Genomic DNA, 19,209 nt, shown 5'->3' on the forward strand with positions numbered 1-19,209 from the left:
GCTATTTGTTCAAATTGTCCTGGGTCAGCGGGACGATCCCCCATGGGGAAACCCAGGCTCCACCTCACGCTAGTGGATCACACCTGGGGGGTAAAGGGGCGAGCAATCAGCTCTGTGGCAACCCCCCCCCCCCCCGAAGCAGGGCCCGATCCTTGCCCACGGGCGGGAAGAAGAAAGAACTGGGGCGCGGGGAGGACTCCGGAGTCAGGTTGTTTCGAACCTGCCTTTCCTCGGTTAGAAACACGAATGATGAGCCAGCCACACGAAAGTGCCCAGCCAAGGTCGGTGGGGCTGGGTTCTTAGACCAAGGCGTGATCTTTGCCCGGATCCTTAAGAGAGGGTGTTACCCAACTTCCCTGCGCCTCCTCCCACTCCACCTGGCTACTGACTTTGTTCTTTCCCCCATCCGCCTCCTTGGTTACCCCTCCCCCCACCAAACAATGCCCCCAGATGGGTGTGGGGGGTCTGCTAAGACAAGAGAGAAACGTGTCCCCAGGTCTGGAGAGGAGCAGTGGGGACTCCCACGGGCCAGGCGCTTGGGGGGGGGGAACAGGAGAAAGCCCCCCAACCCCAAACTTGAAGAGGGTTTAAATGGCAGCGAAGGAAGCAGGGAAAGGGGGTTACATCGTTTGGGTGTGAAGGCGTCAAAGGTGGTTTATAGCCACACATACAAAGCGGTTGCGTCCGGGGCTTGTAACCCACTGGGCCATCTATTCCCACCAGGCACATTCGCCCTGGATCCATCTCTCTGCTCCCCGCATGTGGGGGACGGGGGGCGGTTAATTTGCAACCTGCTTCGGGGAGAAGTTTGGGCAGCGGATTCGAACGAGTGCCAGAGAGAGGTCGCCTAACGCGGGCCAGCTGGAGAGGCGCCGGCGCATGGCAGGCTAGGGAGGAGGGTCCCTTGGGTTGTGAGTTTCTTCTTGAGTCCTTAGTCGTGGCAAAACCTCCCCTGATGGGCTGAGAGAGGGGGCGGCTCGGTTGCCACTCGAGGAGACAGGCATCGCCCAAGGCAAGCGGGGGGCTCTGGGCGACCCTTCAGGGGAGATCGTGCTGGCGCATAAAGATTCCTTCAGCTGAAGCCCCGTGCGCTGGGGAGGGAACTTGCCTACCACCGGGAGATGCTTTCCCAAAGTTTTCTCCCCCCCACCCAAAAAAAAATCCCCAGCCTTCCCATGCAAACGAGGCCGAGCCTAGGACTGAATTCCAACCCCCAGCCCCGTGCGTTTGGAAGCTGCTTTCTGCGGTCGGTCCCTCCGCCCCCACAGCAGTGCCCCTTCCCCTGCTCATGAATAAAAGAAAGACGCTGGAGCCTATCACAGCTCACTCGGGGCTCGCTCGCTTCCTACCCAATGCGCCAAAGTTAGGCGCTTTAACTTCCAAACCTTCCAGCTGACATACCCCCCCCCCCCATCACCCTCCTCTCCCGAAAACAACCATCCCCTACGCGATCACCAACTGCCACACACACACACACGCACACACACAACACAACACCACAATAAAACAGAAGGGGGGGGGATCAGTCCCCCAGAAGCCCTGCCCAGTGGCCACTTCCCCCTCTAGTCTGTCTGTTACATTCCTCAAGAGCGTAAGCTCGGTCCAGCTGAGCCACATCGCTAAAACTTTAAGAAGAATTTCTGGGGGGGGTGATTTCCCCCCCTTCCCTGTCGGAGCAAAAGATTTCCCCGTTGTTGGTGCAGCCCAGGGCTGGGCAAGAGAGGCCGAGAAGACAGAGCCGGCTGCTGCAGCTCGCGGGACTTCACTTCGCTTCGCTCAGCCCAGACAAGGGGGTGGCCTGGCTTTGATCTGTGAGTCTGGTTGAAACCCAGCCGCCCCAGACTGACTTCGGGATGGCAACTTTACCAGGGACCGTTCCCAGAATGATGCGCCCCGCGCCAGGACAGAACTACCCCCGCACCGGGTTCCCTTTGGAAGGTAGGTCTTGATTTTAAATGACTCGTTTCTACACAGCCGGTCGCCGTGTGGGGACATCTCCCTCCCTGCCAGGGCCAGAATGCAGCATTGGAGTCCGGGGGGAAGGGAAAACTTGCAACGGGCGGTGCGATCCCCAGCTAATTACCCTGTAACTTTCAACCCTCATGGAGTTTGGGGGCAGATCTCCTCATCTGACTTTCCGAGACAGCCGGCAGTGATTATTTGCCAGCTCCTTGACGTTAGCAAACGTGCGTTGGGGTTTTTTTTTTTTTGTCTCTCCAAATCTCACCCCCTTAGACGGACACGATCCCGAGTTTCTCCCCAAACTTTCTGTTTCCTTCCCCAACTGGGTCGCTCCAAACTTCGGAAGCGGCTTCCCAAGAATCGGAGACCGTAGCCACCCCGGGCTCAAGGGCGGGTCACGGCTCAGGGCTGAAATGGACCCATTTGCAACAAGCCGCCGAAGGTTTGGGGGCTTTCGAGCCCCGGAGAGGCCCCTGAAGCTGTCAGAGGATGTGTCATTCCCCCCACCTCGCAGCGTTGCTGCATTCAATTCTCGATGTATCTGCCTTTGCACTGTGTGTCTGGCTGCACGTTACCGTCATTACCGGTATTATTTCTCACCCGCCTGCTGGCTGCTTAGCAGAGGCAAATTCAGAGTGGGACCCCTCTCCCCGCATTTATTAAAGCAGCGAGTCTCAGGCAAGCCGTGATCAAGTGGCCAAACTCACACCGATGGAAACCCACGCAGGCTGCAAAACACACAAGCTAGGGGGATTTGCTGAAGTGCTTTTCTGTAGCAAATGAAGTAAAGCAGACGGGCAGGGAAAGGATCAAAGGATTACAACAATATTTGCACACCATGCCTGGGAATAATGAAAAGAGAGAGCGGCCGGTGCTTTTGGTACCTCTTGAATGTAAAATTGGCCACTCGAGTGTTATCTGCCGCTAATGAGGTAGCCAGCGAGTGCTGGCCGAGTGACTTTGAATTAGTGGTGCATGATTCTTATTAAATCGGGAAGCAATTTCTGGACTCGGCTGTTCTTTGCAAAGAGAAACTCGGCCTTGTCACCCCCTCACCGCCGTCACCTCTTCGCAAATTATGCAGCTGAGTTCTTCGGTGTTTTCCAGGCTGTGAAATTGTATTAATCTGCAAGATATACATTGGCAGGTATTAAACAAACGGGGGGATATCAGACCGGGATTAGAAAGCCTGCCGCCCCCATGGCCCTGAAAGAAAATGCTGCAGACTTTGTCTTAGGATCTTGTGACGGATGCGTGCCCACCGCAAGGTGTTCCCTGGTTAAAACGGGGCCACCGCAAAGAACCAGCATTTTGCTGGTACAAGTTCGCCGTTCAAATATTAAGCCGGTTCCCGTCGCATTGCTTCCTTGAAAGAAACAAAAATCTCCCCCTCCTTTTCCCCCAGATAGACATCAAGCAAAGAAAGAAAGAGGATTTTTTTACGAGGTGATTTTAGCAGTGTGGGGTTTGTTTGTTTTTAAATGCGCTTTTCTGTGGTTTGGATCAGGCACCAAAAAAGCGCAAGGAAACTTTGGATGAAAACCGTTTTTCCAAGCTAGGTTCGTCGGTTTGCAATAGCGTTTAAAATCTGGGGACCAACGGCCAGATAACGTGATAACACATGGGTCGTTTGGGGGAGGAGAAGGGTGATCTTTATGGATCGATAGAAAAACGGTGCGCTTCTTTTCTTAACAAGACCTCGAGCTCGATAGGCGACTATTGCATTAGCTGTCGATTATGCGGCTATATCGAGGAAAATACAAATAGATACAGGCGGTAGGTGGAAATATATAGATGCAGACGAAAATACAGACACAGGTCTATAGAGGCAGAGCGAGGGGGAAAGATTTAGAGAAAGGAATAGAGAGAAATCTCCAGCCACCCAAAGAAATGCAGACGTTAGAGAGACAAATAGAAACACGTGTAGCTATACGGGATACATAGGCACAGGGAGGGGGGATACATGCACAGAGATGGTCGACCTGACCCAACTTTCTCCCCCTCTGAATTCTAGTGTCGACTCCTCTGGGCCAGGGCCGAGTGAACCAGCTCGGGGGGGTGTTCATTAATGGCAGGCCTTTGCCAAACCATATCCGCCACAAGATAGTGGAGATGGCCCACCACGGCATCAGACCCTGCGTGATCTCCCGGCAGCTGCGAGTCTCCCACGGCTGCGTCTCCAAAATCCTTTGCCGGTATCAGGAGACCGGCTCCATCCGCCCCGGAGCGATCGGAGGCAGCAAACCCAGGGTGAGTGCAAAGGGAGCTCCAGCCCGGGCAGCTCTGACCCTGCTGAGGTGGAAGCCAATGGGAAAATACACCCTCACCTCCTCCTCCCATTGGCTTCCACGGCAGCAGGATCCGGCCCTACCTGTTCAGCGCTCCCCAGGAGAAGCCCAATTCCCTCAAGCAGCATCGCTTTAGGAGCAGCCTTCTCGGCTGGGCCCATCGGTATCAACACGCATGGCTGCGTTCGCCACGCAATGCCCATCCACTCCGGTTTCCAGTGCAGCCTGGGCACTGAGTGCATCCACTCTCCCATCGGGGCCTGGGCCCCCACGCTGAACGCAAGAGGCCTCCCCCGGTGAAAATGCATTGTTTGGATGAAATGTACCTTCAGGGGCCGGGATGGAGGGGGGGGGGAGATGAGGAGAGAAGCGGTGCGGGGTTGAAGGCAATGAATACATTGGAAGGATTGTCCACCTGCAACAAGTGGGGCACACTCCAGCATTTGCTCCGGTTCCCGGTGCCTCCCGGGGGGAGCCCCGTTTGCATTTCAGGGAAGCTTTACATGAGGTCAATCGGGGTGTGGTGTGGATGTGAGTCTAGATCTCCCCTAAGTATCTCCCCGGCCCCCCTCTGGATACTCTATTTCATACACACACCATAAATCTACCCTTGTCAATTTCAAGCGACGAGCTTGGGACAAAAGAATCTTTGGCATCACGTTGTTTCTTGGGGGAGGCGGGGGATATAGGTAGATTTAACACACACATCCCTTACTTGGAATAAAATGTCTTTCTTGTTAGACCTCGATGGGAAATCTGAGTCTAGGAAAGTCTATGGTTCCTTTTTAAATTAAAAGTGATTTTTCCCCTCTCTCTCCCCCCCCTCCGTTCTCTGCACGTACCTTCCCCCCTTCCCCCCACTGATCTCCATTGATCCCAAAAGCAGGTTGCCACTCCCGACGTGGAAAAGAAAATCGAGGAATACAAGAGAGAGAATCCGGGGATGTTTAGCTGGGAAATCCGAGATAGACTCCTGAAGGATGGGCACTGTGACAGGAGCACTGTTCCCTCAGGTGAGAAGGCAGCTTGGCAAGAAATACACAGAGAGAGAAACATCCAGATAGAAATAGATCTAGGGAAATGATTATCTGCAGCCACCACAAACTGACACCCAGCCTGTATCCAAAGGCTACAAAACATCCTCTCAGGCGCTGCGTCCAAAAACAGAAGTGATGAATGAAACAAAATTCCTCTAAAATTGCCTAGAAAGGGACCTAGAAAGCAGGAAAGTGCACGTTTAAATTCTCCCCGCAAACAAACAAAAAAAAAGCAACCATGGACTAAGGCAAACATTAAACCCATAGTTGAAAGTTTATGACACTGTTGAGACTTTACCTGTTTCGCTCACAGTCTAAAGGGGGTGCACGGAGAGCACCCACCAGCATCCTGGGGTTTCTTTCAATCGCCCCTGGGTGGGTTTTTGAGTTGCTCAGGGGAAGAACCATTTTCTCCCCTCGATGATGTCCGGAGCTGATGCGGGAGGAAGCGTCTTTCAATTCAGTTTAAAATCAACCAGCAAAGGTTTGGGGCACCAATGGCTCTGCCGTCTCCGCAGGACAAACCCCCTCCCCACGCCCAAACTTCCCTCCGTGGGAGTAGCTAGAAAGCAAGAGTTTCAAGGAGCCCAGCAGTGGGCCCGATTCTGAATCCCTGCTACCTACACCCCCATCAATCCCCCCTTGACTTCAGGGAGGGAAAGCAAAGGGGAGGGCTGGCCCGTGCTCGGTTTTTTTCACAATTACAAACAAAAGGAGAACGAGATGCCGTGTATGTATTTGTGTTCTCGAGGGTGGGAGCGTGGGTGGGTTAAGTGGGTATTTCCGTGTGGGCATCTCTGTATGTGGGTGTCTGTGATTTGCACGCGTGTGTGTGATAAGTGTGCATTTGTGTCTGTGTAACAGATGTGGGGGGGAGAGAGGTAAGTGCATGTGGGTGTGCGATACATGCCTATTAGCGTGCGTGTAATTGCCTGCAGGCGTGTGATTGCACACCGGTGAGTGCTAAGTGTGCGTTCGTGTTCACGCGGGCGTCGGTGTCGAAGCTTGTGACTTGAGGGGTGCACGTCTGTGATCGGTGTGTTTGTGCACGGAGAGGGCGTGAAACGCGCAGGAATGAGTGTGTGTTGGTGTCTATTCCTGAGTGGGCACGCAGATCATGTTAGTGATTGTGCATTTTTATGCTAGTGTCTATTTCGGAGTCCGTGTGTGTGTGTTTTTTCTGGGGTTATTTCTGTGTTTGTGTTTGCAAGTTTCTGTGTGTGTGTGTGTGTGTGTGTGTGTGTGTGTGTGTGTTATTTCTGTGTTTGTGTTTGCAAGTTTCTGGCTGTGTGCGTGTGAATGTGTGTGTGTGTGTTCCTGGGGTTATTTCTGTGTTTGTGTTTGCAAGTTTCTGGCTCTGTGTGTGTGTGTGTGTGTGTGTGTGTGTTTGCCGACCCACTGCATTCTTGTTGCTCAACTTTGGAAGCGTTGGCGGGTTGTCTGGCTTCCACCCCTTTTCCACCCCAGCTTATGCTCGCGCTTTTGTCTTTGACTGGCCGAGGTTTAGTGAGTTCGATTAGCCGGGTGCTACGAATCAAGTTCGGGAAGAAGGAGGACGAGGAGGAGTGTGACAAGAAGGAGGAAGACGGGGAGAAGAAGGCGAAGCACAGCATAGACGGCATCCTGGGCGACAAAGGTAACTCGACGGGCCGCCGGGCCTGAGCTCCCCGGCCGGCATTCGGCCGCACTTGCTTCCTATTGGTCCCCGCTGGGTTTGGCCTGGGCCCGATCTTGCTGTCGCTGGAGTTCGGGGCAAAACTCGGTGAAGCGGGACGGCCCCTGCAACCAGCAAACGTCTGCAAAACTTGCCCTTCTCCGCCTCTTCCTAGTGATGAAGCGACCCCCGCGTCAAAAGTTAATGAAGCGCTTCAGAGGCGCTTTGGGGCAAGGGATACCCCCTCCTGCCCCCACCTCCTTTATTTTAACTCCCATCACCCCCATTTTGTTTTAACTAGGACCCAAGCTGTCCCCAGGGCCCTTTCCCAAAGGGCTAAGAGGAAAGCAGACACATGGCGAGAAAGGCCTCCATGCAATTGCGCATAGACGGGCGCTTGGAAAGGGGGGGCGCGTGGGGTATTAATGGGGTACCCGTATCACACCCTGCCCCCTCTCCGAGCCAGCTGAGATGCCGGGAAAGAGATGTTGGTATTTTCCTCGCCGTCACTGTGGCTCAATTATTTATAGAGAAGGGAGGGAGGGAGAGGAATCAGGGATTCCTTAAATGAATTTGTTAAACAGCTTTTTCTGCTGCTATCTAAGTGGTCCCCTGAAACTCTGGATGACAGTTGAGCGATTTGGGCAATCAATATCAATTAGAGAGGCTGGGATATGTGCTGCTTTGGGGCTACCAGCAAAAAGCACCGTTGCTAACCAGGGAGGGACCAGTTTGGGGGTGACGGTGCTCAGGTGAGCAAGAAATCTTCCCTTTAAAAAACAGAACCTGCTGTGATTGAGGAAAGGCTTTTGAGCTCGTTCGGTGCGCGGGGTGGGAAATGTGTGTTGAAATCTCCCGTCTCCAATCGCCTCTGGAAACTTTTATAAACACCAGTTCTTGTGCCCAGGGAAATTGTAGGGGAGAAGGGAGATAAGTTTGCAGAAACAAAATGTTTGCAGCTAAACCGTTCCTAGATTTTGATTCCAAACGGTTCTGGGACAAAACCAAAAAAAAAAATGGTCAGTGCAGATGCATGAAACAAGCATGAGAAAGGCTATAAAATAAACAGCGTGAACTGGTAAATAAAAAGTTTGAGCGAGGACTGTCGTGTGTACATTTCAATCTGTGTTCCTGTCCCACTTACAATGATCTTGGTGGGTCCTTTTTCACTGAAGAGAAAAGGAAAAGATCCAGCTTGGGGTTTTCCAATCAGGCTATTTTCGGCTTCTAAACCATAACTAGACCCTAACTCACTGGAGTGGGGGGTAAATACCCGTGTATTTACTTGAAGGGAAATCCGCTCTTTTCTCGAGTTAGGGATCTCACCAGCTCTCTGAGAGGAAAAGTGTCCGTTTAGGAAAATCCTTCGAAAAGATTTCGATCCTTTTCTGTGCAATAGGTAGAAAGCTGGAAAATGGCAACTTCTGAAGCGGTCTGGTTTTGGTTGGTCTTTTTTAATCACTTGATTTGGTTTCTGGTTTGTTTTGAAGAGTTTGCGGTTTCTTCGGACGATTTGCAGTAATATTAGTGACCGAATTTAGGGTCAGAGGTGGGGAAAATAGCTATTTTCTGTCGCAGAAGCCTGCAAAAAATGTGTGCGGGAAGAGATCACTCGGGCAATCTTTTTCACCAGCTATAACATTTCCCCGAGCTGCGACAAGGCGAGTGACTTGGAATATCGAAATCCAGCGATTTTGTGTTGAAAGGGGGAGGGTAAAATTGGGAAGAAAAAGCTTCCAAGTGCCACGATCAAACATTACTCCAAGTTTGAAATAAAGGTGCACAAAAGGGGGAGCTTTACGGATCTGATCCTCCCCCCCCCCCCGACCTTGAAGATGAATTTCGCTTACAAAGACCTTCAAGTCTATTGAAGCTTTATAAGCAAAAGATTCCTGGCCACAAAAGCAAACAGTTTTGTTGGTTTTTTTTTTTAATCTAGGCTGCCTTTAAAAAAATGGAGTAAAGGATGGTGGGGAGGGAGCGTTGTCCATTCTCATTCAAAATTCTGCAAGGAGGAGAAAAAGTTTGGACAAAGGGCCAAAGAGGGGAAGAAAAGGAGATAAATTATTCAAAACTCCCTGCTGTTAGATAGTTTTGTAATATTATAGGACCGTCTGTTGGAAAAAGGCGAGCCGTTGGACGCGGCAAAATGTTTCGTGTGATTTGGAAGGAGCCAATGCTCATTTGCAAATCAGTCCTATTGTGTCTCCGATCCCCCCTCCCCTTACGATATTTTTTTAAAAGATTTTAGTTTGAGTTTATTGCTTGAAAAAAAAATAATAAAGTCGCTCGCGAGAAAGCTGCAAAGATATTTCCCCCTTAAAAAAGAAGAGGGGGACTTTTTGCGGCTACAGACGAACACGGCTGCTACTCTGAAACCTGTCATATTTTCCCCCGTTCCCCCCCCAAAAAAATAAGAATAAAGGGTAAACATAGCTGTCAGCTTCCTTCCCCTGTTACTAAGAGGTAAATTAATTTCAATCAGCAAATAAATATACATTTTTTCCATGATCAAAGAAAACTGGTCCCCGATTTATGTATAGGGGAAATCCCCCCCCCCCGTCCATTTTCAAGCAAGGGCGAATTTGGGAACATCTCGGGATTTCAAATAACACACACACCAAAGAAAGTTCCCTGGCACTTTGTTCCACCGCTGGCTACTCGAAGAACCTAACCTGGTTCTAGATTCTTTCCACAACGGTGACCCTGACTCTGGAGAGCAGCCCAGGCTCCCCGGATCTTTTTAAAAGAAATACCTAACCGCAGCCGCAATAGCGAAATAGAGCCCCCGCCATTTGCAGGAGGCCTCTGCGGGTGCTTCTTGGAAATCCCGTTTGTTTTCAGCAGCTGATCGGATGCATTTAACCCGCTCGCCACGGCGGGAGGCGAGTTAAAAAAAAAACAGATGCAAAATCTCGCCCCAATCTAGACGTCTTTTGTCGAAGTACGAAGAAGTTTTCAGTGGCCCCAATTAAAGTAACTAATCGCACACCGCAGAGAGAGGGGGAGCGACTTCCAGTCTGGCTCCAGTTTAATAATCTTTAGAGAGCTCACCTCGGTTTAACCAAAATGGTAACTTTTTTAACGACTTTTTTTTTTTTAACCTCTTGGCACTAGGACCTGTAGTTTCCAAGCACAGCCACAAAAGGTTCTGGTCTTTATTAAAAAAAAGAATCCGGGGTCGGGGGGAAGGAAAAAGAAGAGACCGGGGGAGAGGGGGGGGGGCAGCGAACTTTGTTTTGGGGCTTTTTCCTCGTGACAAATGCCTTTGCTGTATTTGTGCACGCTCCTCGCAGGGAGCCGGGGGAAGACGGCGCTAAACGCTCTCCCTTTTTCAGCGCTAAAGAAAGATTCCACCCTGCGCCTGTTTCTTTCTATCATCTGCTTGGCATTTAATAATGTTAAGACTTATTAGAGCTGGTAATGAAAACTGTGGCCGCTGAATAGGGAGCTGTGTTGGAGCGGGGTGTAATAGCTCCCAGGCATGCTAAGAAATGTATTTATCCCCAATCAGTGCTCACTCTCTGAGTTCCAAGCACAAACGTTAAGTTGAAGGGTTTTAAGGCAGATTAAATTGAGCCTTTATTTCTCTGCACTTTCATCTTTAAACGGCTCACTCCAGCTAGCCCTGGGCGTATATTCATGAGGCTTCACTACTTCTTCCTCTTTTTTTTTTTTAGCCTTGTTAAAACCGAGTTATTATTAGTTGTTGTTATTGATTGTTGTTATTGGGGTGCATTAGGGAGTGGCACGTGGTTCTGCAAATTCTTCCCCTAAACCGGACCTGCAGCGCGTTGGCGATGCGGATCATGCGGGCCGTAGCGAGGATGCGTGTGGACACAACCCACAGCTTAGGGCGCGGGGAAGATGCCCCGTGTTTAATTAAGAAGGGCGGGGAGGGGGCAAGGCCTCATGCAAACGAGTAAATGGTATTAATTGCAACCAGGCGCGGGCAGGGGATTGCTCCACAATCAATGGAAATAGGAGGGGAAGGGGGTAGGGGCTGGCTCGCTCAAGGAATGGCTGAGTTGATTGTAGGGGTGTGTGTGTGTGATCTGGGTGCAGCATTTAGATATGCAAGGCGTGGAAAGAACTGACCAGGTGAAGATCGATTCCTTATATGCGTGGCGTATAGGGACGCATCTTCCCCACACGATAATCTCGTCAGTTTCACGCGCGCGCGCGCTTTATCTGCATCGTCCGCAACGGCAAAATGCACGTGTGACCAATTTTTTCAAACCCCGATATATGTATCTAAATATATCTTAATCATATAGATGTGCATGCATAAAACGAGGCTGCTGTATGAGGGAAGGAGATCTGTGGGAAATATTTAATTATATAATTAAGCGGGCGCAAGAAATTGACCAGGTTACAGTCAGAGGAGTACAGGGGAAGATGATTTCTCCGTGCGTGTGTGTTCACACACAGCGAGAGATCCCGTGTGCTTGCCTGTTTCCCCAGCCTGTAACCTGGTCGATTTCTTCTCAAGGTCTGTGTGTGGCACAGGGTTTCGCAAATGGATCAATACCAACATTTTGCTATGGCAAAAGATCCAGACACAACTCTCTAGGTTCCCGTATCAGTATTGCTTCGGGGAGCGGGGGGGCGGCTGTGAAAAGAAGAATGGCAGAAAACGGGAAGGAACCATGTACAGGTGTGAACGGGAGCAAGGGACTGGGAGTGGGGGGGGGGGAGAGAAAAGGTGTGGATATTTAGACACGTCCAGCTCAAGGTGGTAACAATTTAATTTGGCAGCAGCAGTCGCTGCTAATGTGGTTTTCGGAGGCTTGCGACACTGAAGGAAGCTGTTTTGATTGTGTGTACAAGGACCTGCCAAATTTAATTAGGCTCCGGGGGAGTGAATGAATGAGGAGAAAGAGGGGACTCCTTTCCCCCCCCCCCTCGGCAACATTTTTTTGCTGGCACACCTGGAAAGCCGGATTGTTTCCCCGGGTCGGCATTGGGGAGGGGAGGGTCTCAGGCGGTTTATCAGCCAGCAATCTGCATTGATTTAAAACCAACAAGCGCCTTCTCTGTAAATGTGTGTTTAGACGGGAAAGGGAACAGACACTTCATCAAATCAAGGGATTACCTAAGGTTGGCAATCTAATCAAACAGAGACCAGGCGGGATTTGTGAGTGTTCGCAGCGAGATCAGCGCTAATAATGGGGGGCAGGAGAGCGAGAGGATGGTGCCAGGCAATTCATTGGCTTTAGGCTCAGTTATTCTGTGCATATTTCAGGAGGAGAGAGAGAGGGGGGAAAAAAAACCCAGGAAGCGGGGGGGGGGGGGGGACTATGTGTGAGCACACACAGAGCTTACATGTCACAAAAAAAGCTGAGACAAATGAGGTACAACAATAAACACAGATAACAATTACAAAGGCAAACAGTGGCTTTTGGGAACAAGTAGCTGCAGAACCTGGGCTACATAAACAAAGTCGGCAAATGTTTGCAAGATAAACTCCTTCCTAAATCGAGTGTGACGGGAAGGAGAGAAGAGAGGCGGCGAGATAAGGTTGGAGGGGGAATACACGAGTATAATCTAATACAAGGCACTTTTAAAAAACAAACTTAAGACAAGGATGCCGGAGAGGGAACGGTGGCCGGGGGGGAGGTTCACTTCTACAGCAGGAAGAGGAATAATATAAGGAAGATGTTAATAATCCAGCTTTTTTTGGGGGGGAAGCATAATTATAGACCAGGAAAAAATATGAAGCAGGTAGTTATGATCCGTGATTTGGGGTGGGGATTGGGGTTAGATTCAACCAGATAAACCAGGGGAAAGAAAGACAATAGAAGGAATCGGTATTTATAACCCACGGATTTTTTGTTTGTATGGGTGGGTGGATACATTCAATTATAGGGCAGGAAGACTCGAAGGCAGATACGTCTGACCCGGGACTGTGTGTGTGCATTCTTAGCAAGCCCCTGCACCCAAAATACGTTTCCAGAAAGAGGTGAGGGGCTGTGACGGGGTTTATAGAGGGAATCCAGCTAAAATGAGAATGGTAAAGGAGCGAGTGGAGATGGCTGCAGTGTGGTTAAAGGAATTCAGATATTTACCAGTTCGAAATAAGCCTGGGTATAAAAAAAAGAGAGGGAGGGAGAGAGACGTTGAAAAGACGAGACGGGAGAATACTTCAAACGAATTCATCATCGGGAGTGATGCGGGGGAGATTTAGCGACAGTATTGGGAAGTTATTTAGATATTAATAACATATTTGCCCGAGGCGTCAGGAGTGCCTCCATACGCACTTTTCCCCTCGCAGCTATTTGGCTGGGTGAAAGATGGGAGACCCAAATGTTGAGAAGAGATAACGCAATCAGCCTAGGCCCGGTCCTGTGACTGCATCATAGCATTAAACCCGGATTAACCTCCCCTTTCCCCTCCCTCCCCCAGCTTGCCAAATTTTTCAGTGGAATTTACATGGCAGGATTTTAAAGCACATATAACACGACCCTTAAAGCGGTAAGGTACTTACTTTAGCATTAGGGTAAGGGGGGGTCTTGCTGAAAATTACCTTTCTTACACATGGAATAAGCAAACAAGGGACCCTCTGGAGACCTGAACTTCTGAGATGTTATAAACGGGCTGTTCCCCCTCGCTTAAAGAAAAAGCAATTGCCATCAGTCGCTACATATGCCCCCCCCCCCCAATGGGTTTTGCTTTGTCATTTTAATCTGCACTGCGCTATGATCTAGGCTCTGGATTGGCGGGGGTGGGGTCAGGACTATCAATGCTTCCTAATATTGTGTGATATTGACTAGGAGAGTTTGGTCTTCATTCAAGATGCCCTCCCCACTCTGGGAGGGAGGGGCGACCATTAAAAAGAAGAGAGAGAGAGTGTGTGTGTGTGTAACCCTGAATCCCACCAAAACTGACGCTCCAGGCCTTTCGGCTTGGGTGCACCGGGGAAGAGACCTTCCAGTCTGGGGGTCCCAGATGCTTGGGATTTTCTGGGAGCGCTTGATAAAATATCCCACCTGGCCAGAGGAAAATGACTAGCACGGAATGAGGGGCGGACAGGTGTTTTAGCTAAACTCCCCGGGGCTGATCAGCACACCCGCGGGGTGATCCGGTAAACACGCAGCGGGCTGCCGAAGCAGCGAGGTTTTGGATTTAGTTTTATTACGAATCATAATTGTCACCGTTTGGTGGCTGCGAACAATCAACCTGTGCCTGCCCGCCTCACCTCCCGCTTGTCTTTCGAGTTCGCTGGTTGCAAAGCATGTTTCGAGGGGAGCGGATGAATCTGCCTTTGGAGGGGTCACTTTTATGCTGCACTTTCTGTGATCCTCCCCCTCAGCAAAAAAAAAAAAAAAAAGGGCAATCAGGTGCCGGCTAATGACAGTTTATAAAGACATTTGTCTTTCCGAGTGGGGGAGGTGCGAGCATGGGGCGGGGGAGGGGACCTCGAAGGAAACCCATTGAAGAAGGGATATGAAGGTACAATTATTATTTTGTGAAGAGCTGGGGAAGACCCTCTGATTCTGAGAAGACCCGAGCTGTCACAGGGGGGAGGAGGCAGTGGCAACTCGTTGGGGAGAGTGGGAAAGAAAAAGGAGGTGAGGAAAAGGAGAGGCAGTTTGAGGAAACTGAGAAGCTTATAGTCTTTGATCCTTGGCTGCTTTTCCTTATCAGAAACATTTGTGGTGACACCGCTACAAAGAAAGTTCATCATATTACAGACTGCTCGCAGGACTCACTCTCTATTAATTAGCAGGCGATCTGTCTTGTGGGACATACTAGATCTGAGGCTACATATTACTTGCTTGGATGGCTCTGGGTCCTGTGATGAATTGTTGAAAAGGGCCATTTCGGTTTCTAGTCTCTGCAGGGTTGGTCAAAGAAGCCGGAGGAGCTTGGGGTGGGTTTTTGGGGGGGGGGCGGGGAGAAGGAGAAGCGCTCCTAATGCTCATTCATAAAGTATATGTATGGAGGGAAGCCTCTGTGCTCATTCGTTATATCTGTGTGGAATTATCACATATGCTCAGAGAATTCCAGGCGGTTCTGCTCTGGCCACTTAGACTTTGTGTTCCTGGCTTCTGGGACATTTGTTCGTGCTTAAAAAGAGAAAGTGCTTTTTTCAGAAAATAAATTCTCCATCTCTATAAAGTTTCTCCTATTACTAGTTTGTTAGTTTTCCTTCCCTGGGAGATGGCACCCTGGGGGCCAAGCGACACGTTTTAAAGAGTTCCCCGCTCTTCTTAACCCAGCAATCGCAGACAGCTAAGTTTGCTGGCAGTACCCCCGGGCTCCTCCTTCACCTACACCTGCTGCGGTGATGGTAGCTTGCTTTGATAGGGTGACCAGGCAGCAAGTGTGAAAAATCGGGACAGGGGTGTGTGTGTGTGTGGGGGGGGTGGGTTAATAGGCATCTATATAAGATAAAGCCCCAAATATCAGGACTGTCCCTATAAGATCAGGACAGCTGGTCACCCTATGCTTTGAACATCAAGCTAAACTACTATTTTAAAAAAATGGGGTTACTTAAAAGCGAATCTCCCATGAACGAGTCACATCCTTTCCGCAAGGTTCCAATTCGAAGTCCAGCCTCACTCAGGCCTTTGAATCATGCAAGACTGGAGTTGTCTTATCCACCACCCCGTGCATAGACGCTGCCAGAAAAAAATGGTGACTAGATGAGCCAGCGAGGTGCTGAGGCGGTGGTGGGAGCAATGCATCGGAAGGGGAAGAGCAAACTGCCTTTACACACAGACTCCTCTGCCCCTAGGCTCTCTGGACGCGAGAGGAAGCCCTGCTCGCTTTTACACTCTCTTCTGTGTTTTGTTGCTGTTGCTAAAATTGGAAGGAAGCACTTTGCCTGACCCTGCAGTATAATCACTGAGGGCACAGCTCCTTTGCAAGGGTCCTTTCGCGGTTTAGGTACAGAAGCGGGTGGGGGGAGGAGGACACTTTCGGAGTCTTTTCGCCTTCACTGGCTTCTTTGTCTGAAGTCCCTAAAGATCGCAGATCAAAGTGACCTGGTCGCTTCTTTAAAAAAGACAGAGACAGGGGAGGGGAAAACTAGTTATGAAACTCCTCCGTGTTTGGAATTGGTTCTCCTGCTGATTCCCCCCCCCCCCGGGGAGGGGGGCTGGACTACTTGGGAGTTGTGGGTGCTCGGGATTTCTGAAACCATCAAGCAGAAAAGGCCGGCGTGGGAGCTGGGTTTAGTTCTTTCCAGCATCAGCGAGGGAGGGTCTCTTCCGCGGATCATCACATTTGGAGTGGTTGTGGGTTTCTAACGGATCTGACCCCTCCTCCCTCTCCCCAGCTCCCCCTTTCTAATCGTCCTCATGACTAAGTGGTGCAAATGGGGAATGAGGTCCAATGTTTAATCATGCTAATAAATTCCGCTCCCAGACTTCTTCCTAAATTGTGTGTTGCCAGAACGCCTTTTAATCAGGCGTTTGTTTCAATTCCCTGGTACCTTCCCCTGAAAATGCTCCACTCAAAAACTTTAGGGTTTTTATGATGATTTTACTTTGCTATTCTCCAGTGAACAGCTAGCAAAAGAGGAAAAAATCTCTTCCCCCGCCCCCCATGGCAATTTACATTTTCGTCCAAATTTGGAGTGGGTGAAAAAAGTCAGATGATGATTATTGCAATAATGTTGTTGGCTTCTATTATGGAGACGAATTGATTTGCATACAGATTGGGAATTAAAGGAGGAACAGAAAAGTTGATTCAACAAGATTATTGAGGCCGTTTTTCAGCAACTTTCTAGCAAGTGTGCGTGTGTGGGGAGGAATGCTGGGGGATTTTAGACTTTCCGAAAATAGATCTAGAAAGGAAGCTACTCACGTTGATTTTGAAACGCCGCTATTTGTTGTAAACGTAATTTCATTTGAAGCAAATTTTTCGAAAGAAAATAGCTCCCTTGTTTGCGGGGAATAAAGAGGAATCCATGCAGCTGGACTCTTAGTGAGTCGCTTTTCCTGAAAGATCGACAAAATTGTGGAGAGCGGGAATTATTTTGATCGAGCGAGGTCTTTTTAAAAGCGTGTGAAATATACAAAGGGCGGTTCGATTTCAAAAGATACTCCCGTTTAAACCCTAAGTGATTCTTTCCAACCCATTTGATTGCCAGGAAAGAGCAACATGGACATGGGAGGAATTCAGGGGAGGGGGGAAGACAACCACACGACCTTTCGAGATTGTAAATCATCTAGCCCGGCAGTAGATTCTCCAACGAGTCAGGAGGAAACACAAAAGTAGATAGTCGAAGCGGCCAATTAATAGACGTTTGGGGACTAGAAATATATTGAGTGGAAATGTTGGGATTTTTGGATTCACTCTTTCTGTGCCGAAACTTAAACGCTTTCAAATTCTTTCAAATCCACGCTCCAGCCCGAGACGTGATTATTGTTTGTTGCTAAAAAAAAAAAAAAAAAAAAAAAACAGCCAATTTCGCTATTTGAAGCCCCGTTCTGCTGGGGTTAGGAGTTGGGGGAGGGGGGGTTGCGAATATTTGGTTTGTATCTTGTTGCTTTTTCCTGGAGCTTTCTCCTTAATCTCATTCCAACCACAAACCCTCTCCTTTGCGTGCTGTTGAATATCCTCGCAGCGGGTAAGCAGTCATTTCTTTCCCTCAAACTCCAGCAAAGAGAGCAGCAAACTTTTTTTTTTGTTAATTCCTCTTTATATCTTCTCTTTATTGGAAAGAGGAAAAAAGAATCAGTCACTGCCTCGGAGAAATGGGTGAGAATGTCCAGGATTAATAGGAAGCTGAAGAACCAATTAGCCCAAAATTGATGCATTCAAGTGATGTTTTGGGGGAGCCATAGATTGTTAGACTCTCCATTCTACTGAGGGGAAAGTGCTTAAAGGTTCATCGTAGGTAGATAAACAACCTTCCCCGTTTAGGCTTGGCCAAATCCGTGTCACTATCAGTATCAATTGTAGAGAAGAAAATAGCTTCATTGAAGAACACAGATCTGGATCAGTTCTGATTTCCATTGCAAAGGGTGAAGTTTCCCGGGTAGGGAAAAATCCCCCCAGTCAAAACAGATCCGCAGACTAATACTTCAGCAGGGCAAATATTTAAAATGCATTTTTTTTCAAGGAGGGGTTCAGATTGCCAGGGAAGGAAGGGAAGTGTAAATGTCCTTGCTGCTTTAAAAAAAACAAACACCCTTTAATCAGGAGCCCCTGCTCTTTTTCGTGCTGCTGTGTGACTTCATGACTCGCTTTCCTTAGTTTTTAAACTTGATACAAGGCTGAATTTGATCCTTTTTAAATCTATTCCCCTCTCCTCCTATTATGGTATTTTTTCTCACTCTCTTTTCTCCCCTTAACCTCCTTTTTTTTTTTGTCCTCCTTTCATTTGAAGTGAGCCTTTACTGCTTGCTCCACTCTCTGAGGGCATCAATAGCCACTTTAGAAATACAAACAACTTTAAAGATAAAGTAACCAAACCAGAATGGGACTTTCAATGGGGGAATAGTTGTTGTCCTTTACCATGGAGTGTGCAGCCGGCTCTGCCTAATCCAGCTTTCATTTTCACCGACAAATGCCAAGAATCTATATCTGTCTCCCCACCCCTCGGGAGCCTGATTACACAACAAAAGGGCACCATTATCCCCAGAAGAAAACAGGGAGGGGACAAGGGGGCTCTGGGCTCTGAGGATGAGGCCATCTTCAAACTATTGACTTAGTGGATGAAGTCAAGAGCAAACACGCTGAGATCTAAAGGGGGAGGGAAGCGGTTTGAAAGGGGGTGGGGGGGGGCTAGTGCAGAAGCCAAGGAAAGGAGCAGAATGTGCTTGAAACCGACATGGGAGTAAATGTAGAGGTGGAAAGGAAAAATAAATTCTTATGCCCCCATTTTCCTTTCCCTCCAGCCTGTCCTGGAAAGCCCTGATCTCATTTGCTTAGAAAAAGTGGCATCTCCCCTCTCCCGCTCTCAGTTTCTGGTTCAGAATCCAGCTGATCTCTACTTGGGTTAGTCTGTTTCAAAGGGCTCCCCAGTCCTATCGCAAAGAGAATTGCGACACCCCCCCCCCCAGTCTTGCTCGCCCTTTTCATGAAACCGACAAGGGAGTAACGGGGGGGGGGATATCAGGGTCAGCTCCTGCCAGAAGAATGTCATCTTTTGGCCGAAATCTTCCAAAGCGGCTGGCGGTTTTCGGGTACCCAACTTGAGCCACGTCAAAGCAAGCTGATTGCTAAGCGTCCTCCCAGGGAAAATCCGGGTTCTTTAGGGTGTCTCATTGAACCTCCAAAATCAGGTGGGCTGCAGGGGCGGAAAAGCGTAGCT

At 49.4% G+C, this 19,209-nt stretch overlaps 1 protein-coding gene and 1 long non-coding RNA gene across 4 annotated transcripts in view; one reads left to right on the forward strand and one right to left on the reverse strand.

The window, feature by feature from the left end:
* The first annotated feature begins 1,711 nt into the window (after nucleotides 1-1,711).
* PAX7 (paired box 7) overlaps nucleotides 1,712-19,209 on the forward strand; it is a 147,960-nt gene continuing 130,462 nt past the window's right edge. Inside the window, exons 1-4 of one of the 3 annotated variants that reach the window (XM_039509500.1) lie at nucleotides 1,712-1,938; nucleotides 3,977-4,212; nucleotides 5,137-5,263; nucleotides 6,795-6,923. In XM_039509500.1, the coding sequence (XP_039365434.1) occupies nucleotides 1,854-1,938; nucleotides 3,977-4,212; nucleotides 5,137-5,263; nucleotides 6,795-6,923 (577 nt within the window). In that variant the 5' untranslated portion in view covers nucleotides 1,712-1,853. Of the gene's footprint in view, nucleotides 1,939-3,976; nucleotides 4,213-5,133; nucleotides 5,264-6,794; nucleotides 6,924-19,209 lie in introns of all 3 variants that reach the window. The other 2 variants (XM_039509501.1, XM_039509502.1) reach the window with 2 other exon arrangements.
* Nucleotides 2,765-13,591, reverse strand: LOC120387996. Its single transcript, XR_005590473.1, has 3 exons — nucleotides 13,468-13,591; nucleotides 13,010-13,024; nucleotides 2,765-3,088 (listed from the first exon to the last, which is right to left on the reverse strand). It is a non-coding gene; the product is annotated as an uncharacterized LOC120387996 (long non-coding RNA).

The sequence above is a fragment of the Mauremys reevesii genome, linkage group 21, assembly GCF_016161935.1.
Source record: "Mauremys reevesii isolate NIE-2019 linkage group 21, ASM1616193v1, whole genome shotgun sequence".
NCBI classification, from domain to species: Eukaryota; Metazoa; Chordata; order Testudines; family Geoemydidae; genus Mauremys; species Mauremys reevesii.